The sequence below is a fragment of the Mustela erminea genome, chromosome 5, assembly GCF_009829155.1.
Source record: "Mustela erminea isolate mMusErm1 chromosome 5, mMusErm1.Pri, whole genome shotgun sequence".
In the NCBI taxonomy this organism is placed as follows: domain Eukaryota; kingdom Metazoa; phylum Chordata; class Mammalia; order Carnivora; family Mustelidae; genus Mustela; species Mustela erminea.
In genome coordinates this window covers 75,788,289-75,813,007 of record NC_045618.1, presented here as the reverse complement: position 1 = coordinate 75,813,007, position 24,719 = coordinate 75,788,289, and the positions used below count along the sequence as shown (strand labels likewise).

Here is a 24,719-nt window from a genome sequence, read left to right as displayed (position 1 = left end):
TCATATGGTTTCTCTTATTGCTGGAGCATAACAAATAGCATGGAGAACAAGGGGAGATGGAGAGGAGAAGGGAGTTGGGGGAAATTGGAAGGGGAGGTGAACCATGAGAGACTGTGGACTCTGAAAAACAATCTGAGGGTTTTGAAAGGGGAGGGGAGGTTGGGGGAACCAGGTGGTGGGTATTAGAGAGGGCACTGATTGCATAGAGCACTGGGTGTGGTGCAAAAACAATAAATACTGTTACGCTGAAAATAAATTTAAAAAAAGAAAAAAGAAAAGAAACCCGGGCATTCGTTTTGGTGACACAGGAAATTGGTGATATTGCCGTGAGAGTTAATGAATGATACAAGCAAAAGACAGAAATGGTGCTCGCTTTGGCGGCACATATACTAAAATTGGAACAATACAGAGATAAGCACGTCCCCTACGCAAGGATGATACGCAAATTCGCAAAGCCATTCCATTTAAAAAAAAAAAAAAAGACTGCCGTGAATTAGGAGTAGAAAATGGACACCATCCCTCCGAAAAGGTTGGTTATGCAGACCAAGACAGAGAGAGGGTATTAGCATTGGAAGAAAAGGACTGGAGATGTTATTTTAAGAAGAGGGGAACTTTAGATTATTCAAAAGAAGACAGGAAGGAACCGGAAGAGGGAGAAGAAAAGATAAGAGGCCGGGTGGAAAGAAATCCATAGTACTGCGAAATCTCTTGCATTACTACTGATCCACCCGGCTGAATGTTTCCGCTTTCGGCCAAGGGGTTTTGAGGGGTTGGTATTTGTTTTGGATTGTTCCCGCACTAAAGCCTTCCCTCCCTGGCCCGCTTCCCTTCTTTCCCCGCCCACTCGGTCTCCACCTACAGCCCCGGTCAGTCCCCGCCACTCCTAGCAAAGAAATATACTGCCGGCCCTATGAATTCTTCCGGGTCGCCAGGCAGGGCCACGCCCAGTCTCAATCTTGCCCGGCCGCCCATTGGAGCGCGCTTCCCGAAAGACGCATGCGCACAGAGGACGTAGTCGCTTCCAAGATTGGGCACCCCCCCACCACCACCACGACCACCGCGGCCACCAAATCTTGCGCAAGCGCGTTAAGTCCTGGTCGCTATGCGGGTGCTTGTGGGTGAGGGAAGGCGGGAAGGGAGAGTCGGGGGCGGGCTTATGGGAAGGTTGAAACAAAACAGGAGAGGCGAGAGGCTGTTTCTGAGGGAGGGCACTAAACCGTGCACAGGTGATCGTGCAGCAGCCTTGGCCTCCTACCCCAGGAAGCCGAATCTCCCCAGTCTCTGTGACCTGTGTCACCTCTGCATCGCGGGGAGGGGACGAGAAGGAGGGGAGAAATCTGGAATCAGATGGGATGGCAGCAGAGGAGGGAGCCGCATGTGGGGACGGAAGGCGACCCGGAGAGGATAAATTCCTCGTATTTTCTGGTCAGGTGGCGGGACGGGCTTCATTGGGACAGCGCTAACCCAGCTGCTGAAAGCCAGGGGCCACGAAGTGATGTTAGTCTCCCGAAAGCCGGGCCCCGATCGAATCACGTGGGTATGTCCATCCTCTGGAAGCTGTAGGGGAAGGTCTGTTTTGGAGGCGCAGGGCGAGCCCCCACGCCCACCCCTCAGCACTGTGTTTTCCCTGACAGGATGAACTTGATACGTCGGGGCTGCCCCACTGCGATGCCGCTGTCAACCTGGCGGGAGAAAACATCCTCAACCCTCTCCGAAGGTCAGCCAGGCCCTGAAGCTGATATCCATATGACAGGGAGGACTGTGTGACCCTGATGAGAACCTGTGAGCTGTGGAGAATGGATATGTCAGATTGAGAACTAAAGTCCAATCCCAAACTCCTCATCCCGCCCCACTTCCCTACACACCCACCTGCCCTTCTGCCCTCTCAGAGATTGACTTTGGTCCTCACTGATAACCAAGGATGCCCAAAATACATGCCTTTTCTTTCTCCAGGAGAAATGGGCCATTTCTCTAAAGCACAATGTGGGTTTTTGCTAGAAATGGGTCTGGATGAGCCCCAGGGAAAGAGGAAGGGGTATGTGTGTGTATGTATTTAGTGGCTCATTTCCCTTTTGTTTCTCCTGCAGGTGGAATGAAAGCTTCCAAAAAGAGGTTCTCAACAGCCGCTTGGAGACCACCCAGATACTGGCTAGAGCCATCAACAAGGCCCCACAGCCCCCCCAGGCCTGGGTCTTAGTCACTGGCGTAGGTATGTCCCAAATCACACACACACCCCATATTAGCCAGAGGAAGAGAGGCTGCAGAGTGAGGGGCTAGCTCAAGCCCTTCTAGCTCCACATGCCCCAGAGTACTGGTCTTTTCCAAGCACAGGAACTTCCTAGGGCCTCCATCCATGCATATTTCTCTGACCTTTGTGTACTTTCATTGAGAAATAGGATCCCTAGAGGAAGAGGGGATAGTGGTACTGCTCCTGATGCTGGAAACAGTCCCCCCTACTCCCAAGTCCCTTGCTTGTCACAGTAAAGTTCTTTAGGAACAGAATTCCTGATTCTTGTATTTCACCACTGGGACCAGACAGAACATGTATCAGCCACTACTGTTTTGCTGTATTACAGCCTTTAATCCTTATAGGAACCCTAAAGGTAGGTGTTATGATTCCCATTTTAAAGATGCCAACAGAGAGCTTATATACCTTGTCTGAAGTCACAGGCTTAATGGCTGAGCTAAGAGTAGATCTCAGGTAGCAGATCCGTAAGTCTTTGCTCTTAACCACTACAATCTAGCAGCCCTTCAGCTTTGCCCTGCAACTAAAGATAAGTCACCCCAGCACAGGAATGGGTCAGCCCATGGAGCAGCTCAAAGGGGAAATATCTATGGCTTTGTCTTCCCATGGGAATATCCCAGGGGCCAAGGAGGGTGAGACCAAGAGGAACATTACCTGGTCCCAAGGCAGGACTGGGGACTCGGGGCAAACCAGTGCTGTTCCACTGGCAGCTTACTACCAGCCCAGCCTGACTGCAGAGTATGATGAGGACAGCCCAGGAGGGGACTTTGACTTTTTCTCCAACCTGGTAACCAAATGGGAAGCTGCAGCCAGGCTTCCTGGAGAGTCTACACGCCAGGTGGTGGTGCGCTCCGGTGAGAACCCGGGCCTGGGCATCAGACAGGTTTGGAATGTCTTCCCTGGGCTGGGTGCATGGGGGAGTCAGGGGAGCTGAGCTTCCAGAGAGTGAGAGGAGGCTGCCATTTCTGCCCAGTCTGCAGGTGGGAGGACGGGAGGCCCCAGAGAGAGCTAGGGTAGGTGGCATGGGGAAGGGGAGACTGGGAGGAACAGCGGAACTGCCTGGAGACCAAGGAGCCTCCTGTCTTGTCCCTCTTGCCTGCTCTAGGGGTTGTGCTGGGCCGTGAGGGTGGTGCCATCCGTCACATGCTGCTGCCCTTCCGCCTGGGCTTGGGGGGCCCCATCGGCCCAGGCCATCAGTTCTTCCCCTGGATTCACATCAGGGACCTGGCAGGGATCCTGGCCCATGCTGTTGAAGCAAGTCACGTGCAAGGAGTCCTGAATGGGGTGGCTCCAGCCTCCGCCACTACAAATGCTGAGTTTGCCAAGGCCTTGGGCGCTGCCCTAGGCCGCCCAGCCTTCATCCCTCTCCCCAGCATGGTGGTGCAAGCGGTCTTTGGACAAGAGCGTGCCATCATGCTGCTGGAGGGCCAGAAGGTGGTCCCACGGCGGACACTGGCCACAGGCTACCAGTACTCTTTCCCAGAGTTAGGGGCTGCATTGAAGGAAGTCGTAGCTTAAGTGGGGAGGCTCCTGGCAGGGCCTGAAGCCTGTCCCTCTACAGAGGCTTCCTGGTTAGAGACTGAATAGACCCAGGTACTCCGAGACCAGAAACCTTCTGGTTCTTAGGGATTCCTCTCCCCACCCTCCTTGTTGTTCTCTTGCTCTGCCTTACTTAACTGAGAAACTGTCCACTGTCTCAAGGTTGCAGGCTCATCAAGTTGGGTCCTTCACCTCTTCAACTCCTTGTAAAAGAATTTCCAAGTTTGGTTTCCCTACATGTTCCATTACTGTCCCTGGTGTCCTTTTATGTTGTGTAGGATCCTCTGTGACTGAGGCAATAAAGATAAATTATCTCACAGGCTTCTGTTTGCTTCTTTGGCCTAGATTCCTCTGGAATTTACATCCAAGAAAATGCCAGATGACTCCTCTATGTGGGATTTTGAACCTTATAATGGGTATTATCTCCCTTCTTGGTCCCTTCATTGCCAAGAGCTGGTAACAAATCTGGGGTATGAGGTTAACGATAAAGGTGGAGACTAGAAAATGAGAAAAATGATGATCTGTTAACAGTGGGTTCTGTGGTCCCTGCATACTTGTCCACATAGTCCCATTAGGGTGCCATCAGAGGAAGAGACAAGGCCATAGTCTAGAAGAATCTGTCACTGAACAGCAGTGAATTAATAAAGCAATCACATGCTAGTCCTGGGTCATCAAGCTGCAGTAGGACAAAGCCAACATCCCTGTCTATAAGAAACTGAAGACTTGCCTCTCATCTGACTGGGGCCACTTGGAACCAGCGGTTGCCCTAACACCCAGTTTGGGCCATATTAACCAGTCTCCTTTCTACCCAGAGCACTGTGGGCTGTCTTTGAGTCACTGTCATCCCCTAACAAATTTTCCAACACACCTGCCCCCAGCTCAGGTCAATAGAGGCTAGTGGTACAAAGCAGTAATGGAGAGGAGGGGTGAAGACACTGGGACCCACAGATTCCAGCCATCACCCAGCTCCCCACACTGGAACAAAGAACTGGGGTGGCAGTAGTCAGCTCGCTGTGCCTGAGAAGTCACAGCCTGGAAAGGACCACGTCCCGGGACTTGTCACAGAGTCCAGACAGCACAGAATCCAGCCCTACTTCTTTATCTGGTCTTGGGCTCTTTAGGAAGTTGACAGGCTCTGTATTATTCCTGAGGGAATGACCCACCTCAAGCGTAGAAGTAACAGAAAAGCTTATTTGGGGGCTGCGCCAAAGGAAGTTCTACTGATCAGTGCTGTCCACAGATGAATGTGTGAACTAGGGGTAGTCAGTTTCCCTGCACAAGACCTTAAACAGATAAAGGACAGGAGGGGCACCTGGGTGGCTCAGTCAGTTAAGCCACTGCCTTTGGCTTAGGTCATGATCCCTGGTTCCTGGGATCAAGCCCCATGTTGGGCTCTCTGCTCAGGGGAAGCCTGCTTCTCCCTCTACCTGCTTGTAGTCTATCTCTATCAAATAAAATCTGGGGGGAGGGGGTGGAGACAAAGGACAGGATGTAGGAATCAGGATTGAGAGGCAATGTCCTTGTGTGACAGTGGTTGATCTGGTGGCCAGTCAGGCACTTTCCTTCCGACTTGGGACTCTTCAGTTTTCATTTTCCAGATCATTGGTTCATCATGATATAGCCTCTAAAAACCCTCCCATCCACACACACACACACACACACACACACACACACAAAGCAGAAGTGGGGCTCACTTTATGCCACATATGTGTTCTGTAGAGAAAATGCTGGGGTCAGATCACATTAACATTGTCCTTGGAGAGCATGGCTTCATCTGTTTGGTGAACGCTCAACACTTCGGCAAGTGCATCTAACCGGGGACTTTCTAACACATTCGCTCATCTGTAAACACTTGAACGCAACAGGAGAGCTGCCGTTTATAGGAACCCTGAGAGTATTTTGGTAATGCAAAGTCACCCCTAATTAACTGTTTTGTAAATATGGATTCAGGGTGTTGCCCAAAGGGGTTGCAGCCATTATAGGGCATATGGTACCGAGGACCCAGTGTTAAAATCTAGGGCCTGGGCCCTGGGGACAGAGGGTCTTCAGCTCTGGGAAAGTGAGGTTTTGGTTAGACAGCCTGTGCAGCCACAGACAGACACACCTGAGACTTGATGTGGGTACCTTTCCTCTGAGGAGCTTTCCCCTATGTTCTCATTTCTCTTCCCAGCCAGCATTTTTACCCCTGATTTACAGGCAGAAGTAAAAGCCAAGCAGTTCTTTCAAGGTCACAGACAGACATAGCTGAGACCTGAAACCAAGTCTCCCTCTGCCTTCTCCACCAGCTCCCTGCTCCCCCAGTGTGACCCAGACCCCGTAACACTAGTCTCCCAAGGGCCCTGCATTCCCTTCGATGCACTCAGGAGCCCAGCCAGGCCTGGGAAGCAACCGGTCTCTCTGGCATCCAGAGCCACAGCCAGGGGGAGGAAAGACTTTACTTCCTTGCCACCTGCTCTTCGTTCCCCACCCCACCACCACCCCCACCCCCCCGCCAGCCTCCATCCCCAACTGAGTTTGAAGGAGGAGCCAGCAGTCCCCATCTCCAGGACCTGCTCTTCCCAGCAGGCCCCCACTCCCTACAGAAACCCTGTGCTATGGCAAGGTTGAGAACTTAAGGCTGAGCAGAACCTCTTGAGAGCTACCTGAGGTCCTGACTCAAGATGAGATCAAGTCCCACCAACTCAGAGTGAGTCTAGGTCAGGGTCTCAGCAGCACAAGGACCCTCACAGAAACAGCTAAGCTGGGCCAGGCTGAAGCTGACTGGGTAGCAGGCAGGCAGTCAGGCAAGTGAGGCTCAAAAGTTGAGACTCAGCAGGGCCTCTGAGAGCTGGTTGATGTCCCGGCAGTATGGCTCCCGCTGCAGGATGAAGTCCACCTTGTGATCCTGGCCCCAAAACACCTCGAGCAGCTGGCGCCGCAGCCGCTCAGTCTCCCGGGTCTTCCGGATGCCACTGCCTTTTTCCTCCTCTTCTCTCCCCTGCTGCTGCTGACCAGGTTCTGCGAAGCCCCTGGAAGGATGTTGAGCCTTAGAAGACCCCTGTGCCCTGGGAAGAAGCAGAGAGAGCACAAAGAGCCGATGACCATCCTGGAGGGAACCAAGAGCTCAGTGAGCCTATTTCTGGCTTTGGAGTGGGAACGGGACCTGAAGTTCCCCAAGCTGACCACTGAGCGGCAGCATCAAGCCACTTCTGAAGGGGAGAAGGCCAGTTTCTTTAGAACCAGGAAGGTGAAGCCTGTGGCTATTATGATCTATCTAGTTCTAGTCTGATACATTGATCACTTACTTAATGGCCCAGCAGAGGGTCTGCGGAATAAAACTGGCTATAAGCAAAAGCAACCACATTCCAAATAATCCACCAAAAATACGGATTAGGAGAGGAGGGGAGCTCCCCTCCCAGCCAGGAAGGCCTAAGTCAGGATTCCCCGAAACACTTAAAAGGCCAAGCCCGAAGCAACGGACCCAGTAGAGAAGTAAGCTGGCCCAGATGAGGTCACACTGCCCCCAAGTCTACAAGGACCCTGCAGAGTGCCAGGGCTGGGGGCCGCCTAGGACAATCTGGGACATTACCTGACTGGCTTCTTTAGGAACTCATCCAGCGTGGGGCCGTTTCGCCCTAACGGGTCATCAGGAACCATGAAGAGGTTTCCCACAAAAGTGAAAGGCAGCAGGCTGGGTGCAGAAAGAGAATGTATGGTCACAGAGGGGCCCTGATGAACCTCCCAGACAGCTGATACCAGCACCCCCAGAAAACGACTAGCCACCTTCCTTCAAGACCATATCAAGCCCCTTCCCAGAGTCTTCACCAGGTGGCAGAGCAGAACTGGTTTACAGAAAGGTCTAGGTACACGCCCTGTTCTCAGGGGAGGGTTCCCTCACCGCTCCCTGATGATTGCCATCCACTTCTCAGACTCTTCTGCCAGGTCCCGGAACTGGTCATTGGAGACAATGACCCCATCAGTCTCTTCAGCCAGCTTCACCATGAACCTGTCCCAAAAATACAGCAGCCGTTCTGGGATTCTCCAAGGGCCCCAACCCTAAAGAGTATTATCAGCTCCCACAACCCACTTCTGGGGATGGAGATCTGGTCCCCCACCTCACCCTGACCCAGCCACCAGGTGACTGCCAGATTCAGGTGCCATGGTTGGAGAGGAAAGAAAGAGGAGTCCAGCGTGGTGTCCCAATAGCATCCCCTCCACCCAACACTTTGTGCCTCATTATTGAGAAACAGTGAGATCTGGCTCCAGCTCTGTCTTCTTCCACCCTACCTCACCAGTCAGTCAGAAATCCATCATGTTCTCCTCTGAAAAGCCTTCCACTGTGCCCCTTACTTTCCAGTGCTACCATTACTCTTAGCTATTCAGACACTAAAGCTGAGACACTCCATAGCCTCCTGACAAGGGAGTCCCCTGACCCCAACCATTTACCACATTCCAGTCTCTCCTACCTTCCCCTAAACAAATCTCTCCCCTGCTTGCCTTTATCTACAGAGTAAAGTCACATGCCCAGGCCTGGCAGCTAGGGCCTTCTAGAACCCAGCTCGAACCACCCTTACAGCCTTATCTCTCCTGGTATTCCTAATGAACTTTCAACTCTGCCAAAATCAATGATCAGATAACACCCCGTTCTCCAAATATGACCTGTGCTGTCACCAAGTTTCTCAAACTATTGCCTCCATCTGGAGGTGCTTCCCTAGCCTCACTGATGAACAGAATCACCAGGAAACTTTTTTAAAAAGAGATGGCTGAGCCCCCAATTTAGTAATTCTGTTTCCACAAGACTAGGATGGGACTCATGAGGCAGTGGATGGGGTTCCTTTTTAACAGGTCTAGAAACCAAAAGATGCAGCCCAGCCCAGCCCGTCCTCAATCAACAAAAAACTGGCAAATCCCTCCCTTCCCAGAAAACCCCCACCAGAAGGGGGCGCCCTCTCCTCCAGGTTGCCACTGTGTGTGGTTTGGGGCTGGGGTGGGCTCTGAAGGCAAGATCAGGTCTTCCCTAATCCCAGCATCCCCACCTCCTTCTACCAGTGCCTACTGCTAGGTGCTAAATAAGCAGGCAGTATTTGAAAGACAGTGTGGCATACAGGAGACTAGTAGTCAGGATTCAGTGTAACAGATGTCTGGCTCTGAGTTTCTGTCTGGGAAACAAATGAAGGAGATAACATACAAAGTACATGGTATCAGAGGATATGCAAAAGCCACTTGCAGGTTAAGGGTATTTTACTATGGTGTTACTTCATCTGTTGCTCAGCACCCACCCATTCAGTAGGCCTGGGCCATGCACCACTGTGTCATTCACTGTAACCAGACAAAATTCCAAATTCACATCGGGCTGTCTGCCTACTGGGACCTACGTAACTGTACAGACACGTGCCTTTAAAATTCATTACAACTGACTTGCTCTTCAGTTTCAATTCTGTGTCAATGCTGCTGTGGAAAGGTTCCATATCTTGGATAATCTGTGAAATCTAGACATAAAACAGAAGAGCATTGGGAGAAAGTGAACTGCCTTTTTATAGAATACCATTTGCTTGTTAGGGAGAAAATGTTAAGTATTTGAAAAGACAAAAGATATAATCACTAGAGTTTGGAAACTAGTTTTTTCTCTAAAACTGAAAATCCTAGAGAACAAAGCACTTGTAAAATTTTTTATTCGTTAATTAGCTTTTAACATCTGCCCGTTTCTGGACCGCCTGGGAGGCTCAGTCGGTTAAGCATCCGACTCTTTATTTCGGCTCAGGTCATGATCTCAGGGTCACGGGATGGAGCCCCGCATTGGGCTCTGTGCTCCATATGGAGTCTTCTTGTCCCTCTCCCTCTGCTCCTCCTCTCCACACCGCCTGCCCCTTCTCTCCCTATCTCTAAAATATATAAATAAAATCTTTAAAATCTGCCCATTTTCCCACTGTGTGTGTCCCTTGGGGAGGGAACATGCCCTGCATTTTTCATTTAAACAATTTGGCAGCTTAAGGTCTCACTTTTCCTTTGCCACGTAATAGCCCTGGTCGAGAGAGTTAACCTATGTCTGTGGTTCTGTATGACAGAGATGAGACCTACTGCTACACTTGATTGGGTCCGTGAACAGTTAAGGAATATCACTGTACACTTGCCAAGCACCTTGAATGAGGCAAGCATATCCCTTAGCTCCTTTCGATATTCACAAGGAGGGTGACCAAATGAAGAGGACCCTGAGACAAAGAGGTCTGACCCCTAAGAGACTGGTCCACAGGCAGAGTCAATGAACAGTACAACTTGGAGCTCAAATTCAGATCTTCCGATTCTAAGTCCAGTGCTATTTCTGTCAGATGTGTGTTGTATACTCTTAGCAAAGAGTCTCTCGTAACTCTTCATTTGACTTGTGATTTTGAACATGTACCCTGGTACTTCCCGAATGCTGGGAACTTCTCTACCTGTTTGGAAATGTGGGCTTTCAGAAGGTACCTGTCAGTTACTTCCATTACCAGCTTTCCCAGCTTTCTATTAACCTAGTATTTTCTAGACAGGAAGGCACTACGTAAATCCAAGGCAGCATTCACTTTGAAGAACGAGAAATGAATAAACGGGCAAATGCAGCTGTCCACCATGTGCCTCATTGTGCCTGCAGGGCAGGTCTACTGACCCGTTTAATGGGTGCACGGAGGACCAACTGGCCATCTTCCCGCTACCCGGCTTAAGAGATAGCACAAGGGGTCGGGGGCTTCTGTCTCTCCCTCAGTTCCCCCACTGTGTTCCTGGAATCTCAAGACAGGGGCCAGGAGAGAATCGAGTACCTATCATCATAGGAGGAGATCCTCTTGCCATCCATGACCCGGGAGGGAGTGAGGGAGAGCAGGCTGAGGGAGTACAGCTTTTGCAGGAAGTGGCCCTCTAGAGAAACACAGGCGCACAACGGGGTTATCCTTGGGATGAAGCGGGGCCTATCCCAGGTTATAAAAGACCAGGCCCAACTCACCTCTGACCCTGGCATCCTTACTGAAGCGCCACTGAGGCACAAAGACAGTTATGTCCCGGTGGCCCCGGTCCCAGAAGTACTGCACAGCAATGGCGATGCCCCGGCTGGAGAAGTAGTGCTGGAGGCCGTGCCTGCGGTGGGAAGGTGTCAGCGCTCCGGGGCCCCAGAGGAGGGGCCGCTCAGCACACATCCCCGGCATCAGGAACACCACTCAGACCATGCCCCCAACCCCGCCCCCAGGATCCTCAGGCCCACCAGGTACTCACACCATGGCCACATTGCTGCCATCAATGACAATGTGACGGAGGTCTGGCTGGCCGGGCACATTGGCAAGGCACAGGGTGAAAGGGTCCTGCAGGGCCTCCTGGAAACGCTGCGTGCCGGTCACCAAGTTGCCCCCACGCGTGCCTCGTTTCCATGGAGACCCACGACCTCGCGCCACAACCTGCTGCTTGTCTCCCCGATCTCCTCGGTCGCCCCGGTCTCCCCGGTCTCCACAGTGCCACGGGGGCTCGGGTGCAGGGGGAGGGCTGGGCACCCTTGGAGGCGAGGCTTTCCCGTTGTGGAGCCGCTGGAGGAGGGAGGCTCCCCGGGGCTGAGCTGCCCTCTGACAGGGACCCTGTGCAATAGGAGGCTCACCCTGGACACCGACTGACCTTCCCCTGTCCTGAGGCACCCCCTCCTTGCCCAGGGCCTTCCCTGTCAGGAAAGGCCCTAACTGCCCTACCACTTCCCCTCCTGACTGTGATCTGAAGGCCCCTGCTTTCTCCCAGGCCTCTTTCCCAGGCAGCTCCTTCCACCCCACTTCCATCTCCCTGGGACCACCCTGCTTCCCTCCCTCCTTCTCCATAACCTGTCTCTCTCCCCTTGACTCTTGCCACCCCATAGGTCCAGGGTCCAGGGACTCCCTCCCTTCATTCGGGGGAGCTCTGACGCCCTGGTACTGAGCATCCAGTGGGCCTGGGCTCCCCCTGCCGCAGGGGGGCTGTGGCTGGGGCCCCTGATCCCTGGTTGCATCCTGCACCAAACTCAATAGTTCCTCCTGGACAGCCAGGGGCAACCGCAGCAGGGCCTGTGTGTGGGCATCCCTATAGGGCTGCAGCAGGGCAGAGAAGTCTCCTAGCACTCCGGCACACTGCAAGGCTCCAGGCGATCGCCCCGGCTGGAAGTCCCAGCTCAGCCGCTCCACCAGCTCCTCCACTCTGCTCTGAGCCATGACGAAGGCCTCGGTCAGGCCACTGACCATCAGCGAACCAGGGGGCCCTGGCACAAGGTGGGCTGATGTGCTCCAGACCAGGCAATCAAGGAAAAAGCCCTGGGCTCCCAGGAAGATGCAGTGCAGTTTGGGTGGGTAGTGGACTTCATCCTGCAGCTCAGCACTGCAAAGACCCTTCAGGAACTCCTGGGAGAGGAATTTGGGGCGGCAGGTGAGGGGGGGGGTGAGGCGATAGAGAAAAAAGAGACTGCTGGAATTCTACAGGGCCCAGTAGCTTCTTCAAGCCCATCGCACTCCACCCTGAGCTCCAAGATGCCTGGGCAGAGCAATGGAGCTCCATAGATCCTGACAAAGGTGAGGATTAAAGGGATCAAGAATCTACTTCTTTCCTTTTTCAGCTGATAGTCTATGGCTAATATTTCCATTTAGAACTTGGCTCAATTTAAGATACTGTTATAATTAACAAGGCTGTCTCTCTTAATATTTATGCTTGCATGTGTGATAATATTTCTATTGTAATGACTGTCATTGCTAACTTTTGCTGAGCTCATGCTTTATCTCATTCACAATAAGCCAATGAGGTAGACATTGCTATTATTCACATTTCATAAATAAGGAAACAGGAGACTGCACAGGGCTGGTAGCTGGTGGAGCTGTACTGCAACCTCTGACCCAAGGAAGCAATGTGGACTGGCTTCCCCTCCCCCAGTGAATTCCTTGGTGGGGCCTGCTTGCCTGGATTATCTCCAGTCTCCCAAACACCACAACTGATTCCAACACAATCACCTGTCTCTAAGTCGTGGCAGAACCTGGCTCACCGCGGCTGAAACGAAACCGAAACGCCACAGAAATACTATTTGCAAAGTCCCTCCAAGTTTAGAGTCACTGAGGTTGCCAGTAAGACAACCAAGGAGAGAGTGGAGATCCTCCCCAGCAGGCCCTCCACTCCTCTGCTCAGTGTAGGGGAGGGAGTCGTTATTCCCTGAAGGGGCAGACAGGGGTGTTCACCTTGGCTCTGCTGGCGTTCTCCTTGGGGCCCTCCAGCTGCAGCCAGATGTGAGGGTTCTCAGGACAGTCCTTAGGGAGGACACTCATCCCCACGCTGAAGATGCGCTCCACGTAGGGTTGCTGCTCCCGCACCTTGTCCTCGGCCTCCGCAGACACGGCAAAGCGGTCAGGGGACGGGGATCCAGCCCCCCAGGTAGGCATGGCTGCCTGGCCACCCAGCCCTGGAAGGAGGGAAGGCAGCTCTGAGCCTCCTCGCCCGCTCAACCCAAACTGTGGTCTCCCAGCCCACACTAGCGATCAACAGGTCGCACCTAGTTATCGATCTAGTAAACACCCTAGGTCCATCTAGGAAGGGAATGTCACATTATCCGGAATCGGGTCTTCTCTCCGAAGAAAGTCATGGGCAAACAAGGCTGCCTGTTGGGGATGGGCATTTGGCCTCTGGAAAGGGCTGGCCACGGCCCTAAGCAGGAAGAGTGGGGGCTCCAGCTCGGTCTGGAGGCCAGAAGTGGATAGATGACAAAACAGTCTTTCTCCTCAGAGTCTCTACAGTCTCCGGGTCCAAACTAGCCTCTTAAAGACGAATCCTCACCGAGGCTTGAACTGGGATGCCCTCCGGAGTCCCTAGTCTGCCATTTCCAAGGTTTCTAGCCCCTCCCACCTTACCCCCTCCATCCGCCGTCCGCCGTTCCTCTCGGTCGCGCTACGGCCCCACCCGGGGACCGACGCCAGGCCGGGGACCGCCCACGGCCGCCAGTAGCCACCGCCCCCGGCCGTCCCTCCCCCCGGCCGCGCTCTGCGCTGGGGCTCGGACTTGGCTCCCCCCGCTCGGGCGCGAGGGAGAGGGCGCCTACCCGCCTCGGCCGCCCGCTTCGGCCTCAGGCCCACCGGCGCCTCTCGATGCCTGCCCGCCCCAGCTTCGCCCGCGCCCCAGACCCAGCGGAGAAGAGCTGGGGGGCCACGGAGCCGGGGTTGGGGGGCCGAATCTGGGCGGGCCTTCCCGAAGCCCTCACCCAACTGGGACCTGTCTTCTCCACATCTCGAACAGTTTTTTGAGTCACTTCCTGGCCGGGGGTGGAGTCAGCCAGACCCCACCCCGCTCTGGGCTGGCTCCTGGCCTTAGCGCGCGCCTGCCGCCGGGCTCCTCCCGGGCCCGCCCGCGGCCCCGCCTTCGGGCCCGCCCACTCGCCCGTAGGTTTCTCCCCCTGCTCGGCATCCCAGCCTCTCGGATGGGCTAGTCTCTCCCCTGGGTCTGGGTTCCAGCTCGTTCTGAGCTGCTGTTTTTCGGGAGAGAGGAGCCACTCGTTGAGAGCTGGAAGTGAAGAAGGCCTTAAAAGGGACTCATCCTTTACTTTCGGATGAAGATACGGAAGACTAAGGAGAGAAAGAGACTGGCCCACGGTCACAAGATACTGACACCGTTGACTCAAGCACTTTCCACCAAAACAATTGTAGGGAGAAGACAGGGCTCTGGCTTTCGTCCAACAGCCGGAAGGAGCCGCTGAGTGGGCTGTTGACTAGCGGGGGATTTTGAAGAAGGCAGGAACAAGGAGAAAGAGGGGGCTGTGGGGCTGTCTTGGGCACACATGCACTTACACGCACCTACAGGCACTCACATTCTCACATTCTCACATTACGAACATACGAAGTTCTCTGTAGCCCCAGACGCAGCCTTTAGTGCTCTCCAGAGGGGCTGCCCTAGGTTCTGGCTGTAGCCCTCCTGTCTGGCTGTTTCATCGCCCTTCTCCCTCCTCCAGCCCAACTGCTGCTGTCACTTCACGCCCTGCCAAGGAGGAGGGAACTGCAGTGACAGCGGGAGAGAGAGGCTGGACAGAGTCGTGGGGCACAGAGAGGTATGGAGAGAGGGATGCTGAGACCAGGGGACAGTAAGACCCAGAGAGAGGGCTAAGGAACAGGGTGAGAGGTAGTGAGAGTCCACAGGAAGAGGGAACTGAAAGGAACACGGAACTGAGAGGGGACAGGAGACAAGGAGGACCTGTGGGTCACAGAGCCAGTCAGCCATGCTGGGAGCCAAGCGACACTGGCCACCAGGTCTCCTATCCAGCCCCCGGCTGCCCTTGGCCCTGATGCTTCTGGTCCTAGGGTGCGGGTGGGCCCAAGAGGGGACAGAGCCTGTCCTCCTGGAGGGTGAGTGCCTGGTGGTCTGTGAGCCTGGCCGAGCTGCTGCAGGGGGCCCTGGGGGAGCAGCCCTAGGAGAAGCACCCCCCGGAAGAGTGGCATTTGCCGCAGTCCGAAGCCACCACCATGAGCCAGCAGGAGAGATCAGCAATGGCACCAGTGGGGCCATCTACTTTGACCAGGTAATCCCCCTACCCTTGTCCAGATGACCTGTAAGGACCTGGAATCAACTTCCCAAACCTACTTTGCTCTTAAGGAAAAACCCCCTACTGTGTGACGAGGTGCTCCTCAGCCCCACTGCCCATCTCCCTTCCCTACATTCCTACCTACATACCTCCTTGTCCTTTCTCACCATTTCCTTTGAATTCATGCCTTCCTCCTGTTCTTGTCTACTTACCACCCCTTCTTTTCCTAACTAACTACCCCTCCCCACAACCCAGTAGTTTCTCTGATCCCCACTCAATAGAGTCTGCTTCCCACAGGTCCTGGTAAATGAGGGTGGTGGCTTTGACCGGGCCTCAGGCTCCTTCGTGGCCCCTGTCCGTGGTGTCTATAGCTTCCGATTCCATGTGGTGAAGGTGTACAACCGCCAAACAGTCCAGGTGACCTGTGTGCTAGGGCCCTGTCGTGGCTCTGGAGGGGAGGGGAGGGAAAGGGAATAAGTGGAGTCCAGCTGTGACTCCTAGGTAGACCCTCCATTGACCTGTGTGTGTTGGGGGAGGGGGGGTGGCAGGAGCAAGGAAGGAAAATAGCAGCCAGCAGAGAGTGTAGAGGAGGTAGGGGCCAACACTGGCCACCTCTCAGCCCTCCCACAAGAGTGCACTGCGCTCCAAGTTCCCAAGATTACTGAGTCCCTTGAGGGCTGGAGAAAGTGGAAAATTCCCTTGGGAAAGTGGAGATCTTGGGACAAGGGCTGGGGAGAAATTCTAACTGGGCTCACCTCCCCAGGTAAGCCTGATGCTGAACACATGGCCTGTCATCTCAGCCTTTGCCAACGACCCTGACGTGACTCGAGAGGCAGCCACCAGCTCTGTGTTACTGCCCCTGGACCCGGGGGACCGGGTGTCCCTACGCCTGCGCCGGGGGAACCTGCTGGGTGGCTGGAAATATTCAAGCTTCTCTGGCTTCCTCATTTTCCCACTCTAGAGGTTCAAGCCTTTCAAGGATCGGACTCTAACCCCTGCCTTCTGCCCTCTGCCCTCTGCCCTCTCTTGCCCCAGAAGCAGCTTCTTTGGGGGTAGGAGAAGGGCTCCCTCTGTCTGCCTGTATTCTACTTTCTTGCATGGGACCCTGTGCCTAACGCCCAAGGTGAAGAGTGAAGAGTAGAGCTGCGGTGTCTGAGGATCTGGCCCCTCGGACCTCTCCTCCCACCCCCAGTCTCCCACTGCAGCGCTTTGTACCCACAGGGTTTGCCAGGTAGGGAGACCTGTGCTGCTTTGCAGACTCTGCTCGTCCTGTTCCTCCACCCCCAGCTCTCCACTCAGTGCTATTAGGGACAGGTGGCCCAGGTGAGCCTGACAGGCCCCCACTGCGGCCCAGATGGACCAGCCTCAGTGTACCCCGCAGGCTTCTTCCTATGAGGTGTGCCAGCATCACGGATCTTGGCCAGCACAATCAGAAGCTGAGCCAGCATCATGTGGGCTAGGGCAGGAGGCTTAGCCACCAGCAGAAGTGTGGGGAGGACCATAGCGTGGCCTGGAACCTATGGCTGGTGGGGCAGGAAAGGCATGTGCCCAGCCTGAAAAGGATATATGTGTTTCATTTACATGGGGGCAGCCAGCAGGCAGTGAACCTGGGTATCCATCTGGGCCAGGTCCCGGATGGACTCTGGCCCTCCCCTCCCCATCCAAAATATGGAGTGTATGTGTTCGCTCTAGCCAAGAGTCGGTGTACTGAACTTCCTTAGACGGCTGGAGGTAGGGGTAGAAAGTCACATGTGAGCAAGTGTAGATCTCCAGGCATGGAATGTGCCAATGACAAGGCCACCTCCTAGAACGGCTCTACCTTTGCCATCTGAACTTCAAGCACTCTACACTCTGACCGTCACCTCCTGGCTGTCTCAGCGACCTTCCTGTAGCTGTTCCAGATGATCCCTCGGCCTCTCTTCTTTCTCCTGATTTGTGCTCTCTTGTCCTCCTTTCTTAAACTTCCTCTTGTCTTGGATGCTATGATTTATCCCTTCAACCACTCTCCTGCGGATATTATGAAATCTCTCTGTCTTACCGTGCTATCCCATTCTCCCAGCATGGATGAACCTATCCATAAAGCAACTGGAGAATGATGGTCAATGAGAAACTGCAGGATCCCTGAAGAGACAAGATGCCATTACGATTTGGATCAGGGGTTACAGGCTACAAGCAGGTATGTGGTTGAGAAGATAAATGTAAGATTGTATATTCAAGTTAAATAAAAAAGGATGTTGGCAATGCTTGACTTAAATAGGAAATACCGATGTGAATTTGCGGTTTTCAAAAGAAATAACTTATTCAAATGTTGTCATGAATGTAGCCTAGAAACAACATCAGGAAAAATCTGATACACATTCTTAACCTTGGATCTTTGCCTCAAATATTATTCACCTTTAAAATAACCACAGGGGAGGGGCACCTGGGTAGCTCAGCTGGTTAATTAAGTGGCTGCCTTCTGCTCAGGTCATGATTCCAAGGTCCAGAGATCGAGCCCCACCTTAGGCTCCCTGCTTAGCAGGGAGTCTGCTTCTCCCTCTGCCCATTCACCCACTTGTGCTGGCACTCTCTCTCTCTCAAATAAATAAATAAAATCTTTAAAAATTAATTGTTTATTTAATTAATTAATTTAATTAGATAAATAACTCAGGGGACAGGGTGCCTGGCTGGCTCAGTCAATGAAACATGTGACCCTTGATCTCAGGGTTGTAGGTTCAAGCCCTATATTAGATGTAGAGATTACTTAAAAATAAAAAATCTTGGGATGCCTGGGTGGCTCAGTGGGCTAAGCTGCTGCCTTCAGCTCAGGTCATGAACCCAGCGTTCTGGGATCGAGTCCCACATCAGGCTCCTTGCTCGGCAGGGAGCCTGCTTCTCTCTCTGCCTCTGCCTGCCTCTCTGTCTGCTTGTGCATGCGCGCGCTCTCTCTCTCTCTCTCTCTGACAAATAAATAAATAAAATCTTTTTTTAAAAAATAAATAAATAAAAATTAAAAATCTTTAGTAAATAAATAGAACTCAGTGTTCCTTGGAGAATAAATAGTTCCATGTCTTAAATAACTCTAGGCCTGGAACATGTTCCAGGAACATGTTGTTAATGACAAAAAGCAAGGATACTTGTTAAACTGTATAAGGTAGAGCTGAAAGGCAAAGGAATCCATCTTAAAATGCTCCCGCCTGACATGCTCTGACAATTTGATCATCAAAAGGAAAAAAATAGGGGCACCTGGGTGGCTCAATCAGTTAAACACCTCCCTTGGGCTCAGGTCGTGACCTCAGGTTCCTGGGATCAGGCTCCTCACTTGGTTGGGAGTCTGCTTCTCCCTCTTCCTAGCCCTCTGCCCCTAGCCCCACTTGTGCTCTCTCTCACTCTCTCTCTCAAACAAATAAATAAAATCTTCTTTAAAATTTTTTTTTTAAAAAAGAATATAAGTAATCAGAACAAGGTGAATTTTTAAAATCCATGACTCTGGAGTGACATTCAAAGAGGAAAAAGTCACTATAAAATGGGCAAAAAGATGATTAATATACCAAGTGGAAAAGAACAAATATAATGGCATATTTGTAGTTAATTCTGATAAGTAGGAGAGTATGAAAATAGTAGGTAATTTATCTCCTCATAAGGTACACTCATTCCTCCTTATTTGTATAAATAGGGAGGGGTGGACACCTGGAGCGCTGAGTAATTCCAGAGAAGGTTGGAACTGTGTCAAGAATGAAGAAGGCTGATTGGCACCATCTGGTCATATATTACAACTAGGACGAAAGGGAGTCCAACAGTGTGTTGCTAGATGATGAATTAGTCAACGTCTAAAAAGATAACTGCCCACAGCTCAAACTTGATCCTTCATTTCTTGGGAAAGGGAGCCTCCATATTGCAATACTAATTACAATGAGACTGTAGTAACAGTAAACCCAAAATAATAACGGCTTACCCAAGAAAGATTATTTCTGTCTCCCATGGAAGAATGCACACATGAAGAGTGTAGGGCCGGACTGCAGTTTTATGATCATCACAGCTGAGTTTCCCTTCTTGCCATTCTACCATCTTTTGCATGCCATCTCATGGCCCAGCCTGGCTCCCTGCACTCCAACCATTACATCAGCCTTACAGCCCGCCAGGAAGGAGGAAGGAAGAAAGGGCCACCAGCTCGCTTTACAGAAGCCTTCTGAAAGATGCCCCCCACATTCCGGTCGCATGTCATTGGCTATGGTTTAGTCACACCTACCACACCAGACGAGGGAGAGAGGCTAGGAAGTAGAGTCTTTATCCCAGGCAGCTATGCTCAGCTAAACATCAGTAGTTTTACAATGAGGAAGAAGAGGAAACTGTATATGTTGTGGGGGGATGGACAACTAGATGTTTTTGAAAGTGCAATGGGCTACAGACATTTGTGAATAATGACAGTGAAGTTGTTGTAGTGGTTTTCCATTGCTCTATAACAAGTTACCATACATTCAGCAGCTTAACACAACACCTACCCATTATCTCACAGTTTTTTGTAGGTCAGAAGTCCAGCAAAGCATGACTGGATTCTCTATTTGGCGTTTCATAAGGTTGAAAGCAAGGGCTGCCTTCCTTGCTGAAGGAGAAGAATCCACTTTCAAGCTAATTCAGAGTTCAGTTCCTTATGGCTATAGGACTGAGGTCCACCATCTTTGAGCCAACAACCCTGGGCCAAGTCCTTCATACATTATGAACCTCCATGACCCACCCATGTCTCTGATTTCAGTGGAGAAAGTTCTCTGATTTTAAGTGACCATGTGATTAGATTGGGCCCACCCAGGTAATACGGGATAATCTCCCTATTTTAACCTTAATTGCATATGAAAAAGTTCATTTTACTATGAAACATAATTCAAGTTTCCAGGAATCGGGACATGGACATTTTTGGAACATCTGCATGGAACATGGACATTTTTGGAATATCCTCATCATTAAACTTATAGATGTCATCATCTAAAGGAAAGGCATCCAGCTACAACACTAATCACGTGGAAAAAATGCGGGCTTGAGGAACTCTCGCCCTATTCAAGGTAAACACTGGCTCTGATTTTAGTCATTTTAGAAGGAGATCCACTGCCCAGATCCCAACCAAGAATTCATTGATTAGTAATACAAAACTTCATCTGCACTGAGATAGTGTTCTTTTGGGGGTTATGCAAACTGAGAGAATATCCATCTCTTGGGTCTGCAAGCCCATTTTTATAATAAGTGTAAGTATAGGTAATAAATTTCATGGTCCTTGTAAGATGTGTGTGCTTTACCAAAATCATGCTTTTAGAGAAGTTAATACATTATATTGGTTATTTTATCAAAATATGAGGATTTAAGTTTACAATCAATGTTTAAGTCATTTGATTTGTAAAATACATAGATTTTGAATTATTGGGTATATAAATTGTGTTTAAATGTTTAGATGATTTTGCTTAAGTAGGTTTACAAGGTAAATAAATTAAACAACAAATAAAGCACAGGTGGCGGTCAGTGCTCCTCTCCAGGTACAAAAAACTCCAAAGACTAGACTCCAGCTGTCCTACCCCCCTATACTCACATCCTGACAGCAGATTGCAGCAGAGCAAATCTCACCACTGAAAGATGAGCTGTAGATCTAAACTCGTGGTACCCAGCCACCTCTGGTCTTCAAGCCTCCTTGAGACCTGCAGGTCTCCTCTGGTTTCCTCTGCCAGGTGTTCTCCTCATCCTCCCCAGCATCCAACTGAAGCCTCTGTTCTCTCCTGAAACCTTTCACAGCACCAACTCTGCCCCCACTGTTGGCAACAGACAGCCTCGCTCCCAGAAGCAGCAGAAACACCAGGCAAGAACCCTACCGACCACCACATCTAGAAACTCACCATTCTCATCTCTGCTTCCTCCTATCTGGCTCAGTAGAAGACGGGTCCCTCTTCTTGTCAGGGCAGCCATCTCCATCCACCAGTCACGGAGCTCACTTCTTCCAGACATCCTCTTTTCTTTTCCTTGCTTCTCTCTGATAGGCGCAACCTCTCCCTCTCTACTCCTTCCCTTCAGCAGTTGACTAGACTCAAGTACCTTAAATCTGAAAGAGGAAAAGATGGGTGTGGAAATAGTTGTAGGTAAAGAGTTGTCCTTGGCTCTGTATGCCCCCGAGGCCAGTTGGCGTCATCTCCCCTCCTCTTTAGAGTCAAATATTTATGTTCACCAGTTTCTTGCCACTTAAGTCAACTATGGCCTCACTACCCCACCTGAACTGCTCTCAGCTGGTCACTTACAACTTCCGTGTCACTAAAGTCAGTGGACACTTCCTGGTCCTTCTGGTTTTCAGGTTCTCCCTAACATTTGACCCTGTTGGCCACACCCTCCTAGAAATTTCTACACCAGTTTCCCTGACTATATGCCTTCTGGGCTTGCCCTCCACTCTCTGCCTAGGCTCCAATTCCTCTTTCAGGCTCCTCTACCTCTACCATTACATCAGCCTTACAGCCCCCCCCAGGAAGGAGGAAGGAAGAAAGGGCCACCAGCTCGCTTTACAGAAGCCTTCTGAAAGATGCACCCCACATTCCGGTTGCATGCCATTAGCTACAGTTTAGTCACACCTGCCACACCAGACCAGAGAGAAAGGCTAGGAAGTAGAGTCTTTATCCCAGGCAGCTATGCTCAGCTAAACATCAGTAGTTTTACAATGAGGAAGAAGAGGAAACTGTATATGGGGTGGGGGAACAGCTAGATGTTTTTGAAAGTGCAAATGGGCTGCAGATATTTATGAATAATGACAGTGAAATTATTAACATTAAGCCCATAACTTAAATGTTGGTTTTCCTCAAAGTTCTGCCCTAGGATTTCTTCTGTCCTGACACATATTCTCAAAAGCTCAAATTCCCATCCATGTGCTGACAGCTTCCACATTTGTTCTCTCTATTCCCGATCCCCCTCCTAAATTGCAGACTTACACATTGGATTTCCCACCTTAAAGTCAACCTCCTAAAACGATAGTCTTTCCTCCCTAAATTCATTCTCTCTGTGTGTCTGTTCTCTGTAAATGGAACCTCCCAGTTCCCCTAACCCAGCAGTAGCCATCGTCCTCAGTCTTCCCCTCTCTCTCATCCCCCATAGCCAATCACTTACACCCGTGGGTTCCATCCACTGTTCCCCATCCATGCTGGCTCAAACTACCAATCTCCCAGATAGGGTTTCCCAAAACTTTTTTTCTTGGGGGGGGGGGGTGAGGGAGGGGCAGAGGGGGAGAGGGAGAGAGAAAATCTTAAAAGCAGGCTCCACACTCAGGATGGATGCAGGACTCGATCCCACAACCCTGAGATCATAACCTGAGCCGAAATCAAGAGTTGGATGCTTAACCGACGGTGCCACCCAGGCTTTCTAACTGATCCTTTGGCCTCCAGTTTCACTTCCTCCGCCCATTCTCCACATGGGGCTGCCATAGTGATCTTAGTGAATGAGCTTCACCGTCTAAAGCTCTGTAGGGGATGGGGGGAGAGTCTCAGAATGAGACATTTCTTGGTGTGGTTTTTGAGATCCTTGGTAGTCCAGCTGCTGCAGACTCTCCTGCTTCATTTTCAGGGTCTTTGTAAACGTGGAGGTTTACAAAGTAGCACCAGGTACTCTAGCTGAGGGAAAGGGGTGCCATCCTCTGTTGGGGGCCTGGAGCTGGTGTATTAAATTAAAACTCTGCAGCTTGGGACGCCTGGGTGGCTCAGTGGGTTAAGCCTCTGCCTTCGGCTCAGGTCATGATCTCAGGTTCCTGGGATCGAGCCCTACATTGGGCTCTCTGCTCGGCAGGGAACCTGCTTCCCTTCCTCTCTCTCTACCTGCCTCTCTGCCTGCTTGTGATCTCTGTCTGTCAAACAAATAAATAAAACCTTAAAAAAAAAAAAAAAGCCTCTGCAGCTTGTGGGCCTGGAGGCACAAGCCACCCACACGGACATAGTAGGCAGGTCGCTCCCTCCCTGGGTGAGCTCTCACCTCAGGGGAGTGAAAACCCCAGGGCCATTTTCACTGATGGTACAGTTTCAGTACACGCACCAAAGGAAGACACAAGATTTATTACTTACAAATCCCAGAACTGGGGGTGAGGGTGCCTGCAACAAACCAAGGAAAGGGCAGTTGTCTGTCCCTGGTCACAGGTGAATGAGCCGGAGGTAGAGAGCAGGGTGACAAGCACCTATTATTCATAAGGCGGTTGGCCCAGAGGTCACTGAAATGTTCATGGGCTCAACTCTCAGTGGTTATTTTAAAAGGCGCCCCTAGGAAAAGCAAAGTGGGAACTTGGGGCGGGGTGGGGGCAAGGGGGAGTGTGGCCTCCTGAACTCTGATCCTTGAAAATGGCCCGGCCACGGGGCACCTGGGTGGCTCAGTGGGTTGAGTCTCTGCCTTCGGCTCAGGTCATGGTCTTAGGGTCCTGGGATTGAGCCCGGCATCGGGCTCTCTGCTCAGCAGCGAGCCTGCTTCCCTTCCTCTCTCTCTCTGCCTGCTTCTCTGCCTACTTGTGATCTGTCTGTCAAATAAGTAAATAAAATCTTTAAAAAAGAAAGAAAATGGCCTGGCCTCTGGTCACCAGCAGGGCTGACGAACTGTGAAATGGCCAAGCAGCAATTCAAAATCTCACCTCAGAAAAGGAAGGACAGCTTGCAAGTCAACATTTATCAGGACCAAGAGAATTGTTCTTGGACCCACCTGTTTCGGTTTGTAAAGCATCTTAACCTGAACCAGCCTGAAATGGAGAAATCTTAACTGGCACTGGACAACACCATACTGAAAGATGGAGAGCCACAGACTGAAGGCAGGTGGTGGGGAGGAGCCCTAGCAACGAAGCGAGTATGCTTATGTAAGAAGCAGGGAGTAGCAGTTAAGATGGTGGCCCAGGAGCTTCTCACTTAGTAGCTGCACGTGACCTTCTGTGATTTAACCTCTCTGTGCCTCATTCTTCCTCTATACAATGGGGGGAAAAAACTGGATCTGCTCCACGGGGTTGGAAAACACTTCGAAGATGCCTGGACAAAGCAAGGGCTCTCTGTGTGCAAGCGACTGTTACCATTTGGATCAGTCAGTAAGTTAAAACTGGTGCATGTCCCAAGGATTCTTGGGCAACCTTAAAAAGGCAGGTCGGATATTTTGTTTTATAGGGGCCATTTACCTGTTACAAAGCTTCTTTCATTCAGATGTGTTCACTTTTACCCTGAACACAAGGGCTTAGTGACTGGTTGCTCGGAAAGCATGGTAGAGCAAAGCTGAGGGGTCCTCATCTCACCAGCTGGTTTGTGTAAGTTGTTTGGGGGGTTTTTTTTTTAGATTTTATTTATTCATTTGACAGACAGAGATCACAAGTAGGCAGAGAAGCAGGCAGAGAGAGAAGGGGAGGCAGGCTCCCTGCTGGGCAAAGAGCCCGATGCGGGGCTCGATCCCAGGACCCTGGGATCACGACCTGAGCCAAAGGCAGAG

At 51.5% G+C, this 24,719-nt stretch overlaps 3 protein-coding genes, 1 long non-coding RNA gene and 1 other non-coding gene across 11 annotated transcripts; 4 read left to right on the top strand and 1 right to left on the bottom strand.

The window, feature by feature from the left end:
• The first annotated feature begins 365 nt into the window (after positions 1-365).
• Positions 366-469, top strand: LOC116592144. Its single transcript, XR_004286334.1, has one exon. It is a non-coding gene; the product is annotated as a U6 spliceosomal RNA (small nuclear RNA).
• A 538-nt stretch (positions 470-1,007) lies between these two features.
• On the top strand, positions 1,008-4,106 carry SDR39U1 (short chain dehydrogenase/reductase family 39U member 1). 2 transcript variants are annotated; one of them, XM_032343972.1, is made up of 6 exons: positions 1,008-1,118; positions 1,431-1,537; positions 1,635-1,717; positions 2,088-2,209; positions 2,956-3,099; positions 3,351-4,106. In XM_032343972.1, the coding sequence occupies exons 1-6, from the start codon at positions 1,103-1,105 to the stop codon at positions 3,761-3,763; spliced, it is 885 nt and encodes a 294-aa protein (XP_032199863.1). In that variant the 5' UTR covers positions 1,008-1,102; the 3' UTR covers positions 3,764-4,106. The 2 variants fall into 2 exon arrangements, with proteins under 2 accessions (XP_032199863.1, XP_032199862.1); XM_032343971.1 differs by lacking the exon at positions 1,008-1,118 and adding an exon at positions 1,125-1,226.
• Positions 4,107-5,356: 1,250 nt separating this feature from the next.
• LOC116591210 lies at positions 5,357-23,024 on the top strand. The gene is made up of 3 exons (XR_004285868.1): positions 5,357-5,367; positions 19,064-19,066; positions 22,929-23,024. It is a non-coding gene; the product is annotated as an uncharacterized LOC116591210 (long non-coding RNA).
• Positions 5,462-21,287, bottom strand: KHNYN (KH and NYN domain containing). 6 transcript variants are annotated; one of them, XM_032343969.1, is made up of 8 exons: positions 13,815-14,032; positions 12,961-13,181; positions 11,003-12,138; positions 10,737-10,867; positions 10,555-10,651; positions 7,662-7,769; positions 7,353-7,454; positions 5,462-6,828 (listed from the first exon to the last, which is right to left on the bottom strand). In XM_032343969.1, the coding sequence occupies exons 2-8, from the start codon at positions 13,159-13,161 to the stop codon at positions 6,579-6,581; spliced, it is 2,025 nt and encodes a 674-aa protein (XP_032199860.1). In that variant the 5' UTR covers positions 13,162-13,181; positions 13,815-14,032; the 3' UTR covers positions 5,462-6,578. The 6 variants fall into 6 exon arrangements, with proteins under 6 accessions (XP_032199860.1, XP_032199857.1, XP_032199855.1 ...); XM_032343966.1 differs by lacking the exon at positions 13,815-14,032 and adding an exon at positions 13,622-13,731; XM_032343964.1 differs by lacking the exon at positions 13,815-14,032 and adding an exon at positions 13,553-13,641.
• Positions 14,770-17,613, top strand: CBLN3 (cerebellin 3 precursor). Its single transcript, XM_032343970.1, has 3 exons — positions 14,770-15,281; positions 15,582-15,701; positions 16,048-17,613. The coding sequence occupies exons 1-3, from the start codon at positions 14,982-14,984 to the stop codon at positions 16,243-16,245; spliced, it is 618 nt and encodes a 205-aa protein (XP_032199861.1). The 5' UTR covers positions 14,770-14,981; the 3' UTR covers positions 16,246-17,613.
• Positions 23,025-24,719: the final 1,695 nt, after the last annotated feature.

Excerpts from the sequence above, each read along its gene's own strand:
- SDR39U1 (XM_032343971.1), top strand. The coding sequence starts at position 1,157 with ATGGGAAGGTTGAAACAAAACAGGAGAGGCGAGAGGCTGTTTCTGAGG. Across the intron at positions 1,227-1,430 it reads GGGCACTAAACCGTGCACAG|GTGGCGGGACGGGCTTCATT; the intron begins GTGATCGTGCAG and ends TTTTCTGGTCAG. Across the intron at positions 2,210-2,955 it reads GGTCTTAGTCACTGGCGTAG|CTTACTACCAGCCCAGCCTG; the intron begins GTATGTCCCAAA and ends TTCCACTGGCAG.
- KHNYN (XM_032343969.1), bottom strand. The coding sequence starts at position 13,161 with ATGCCTACCTGGGGGGCTGGATCCCCGTCCCCTGACCGCTTTGCCGTG. Across the intron at positions 7,455-7,661 it reads ATGGCAATCATCAGGGAGCG|CCTGCTGCCTTTCACTTTTG; the intron begins GTGAGGGAACCC and ends TTCTGCACCCAG. Across the intron at positions 6,829-7,352 it reads TTCCTAAAGAAGCCAGTCAG|GGCACAGGGGTCTTCTAAGG; the intron begins GTAATGTCCCAG and ends GCTTCTTCCCAG.
- CBLN3 (XM_032343970.1), top strand. The coding sequence starts at position 14,982 with ATGCTGGGAGCCAAGCGACACTGGCCACCAGGTCTCCTATCCAGCCCC. Across the intron at positions 15,282-15,581 it reads GGGCCATCTACTTTGACCAG|GTCCTGGTAAATGAGGGTGG; the intron begins GTAATCCCCCTA and ends TGCTTCCCACAG. Across the intron at positions 15,702-16,047 it reads ACAACCGCCAAACAGTCCAG|GTAAGCCTGATGCTGAACAC; the intron begins GTGACCTGTGTG and ends TCACCTCCCCAG.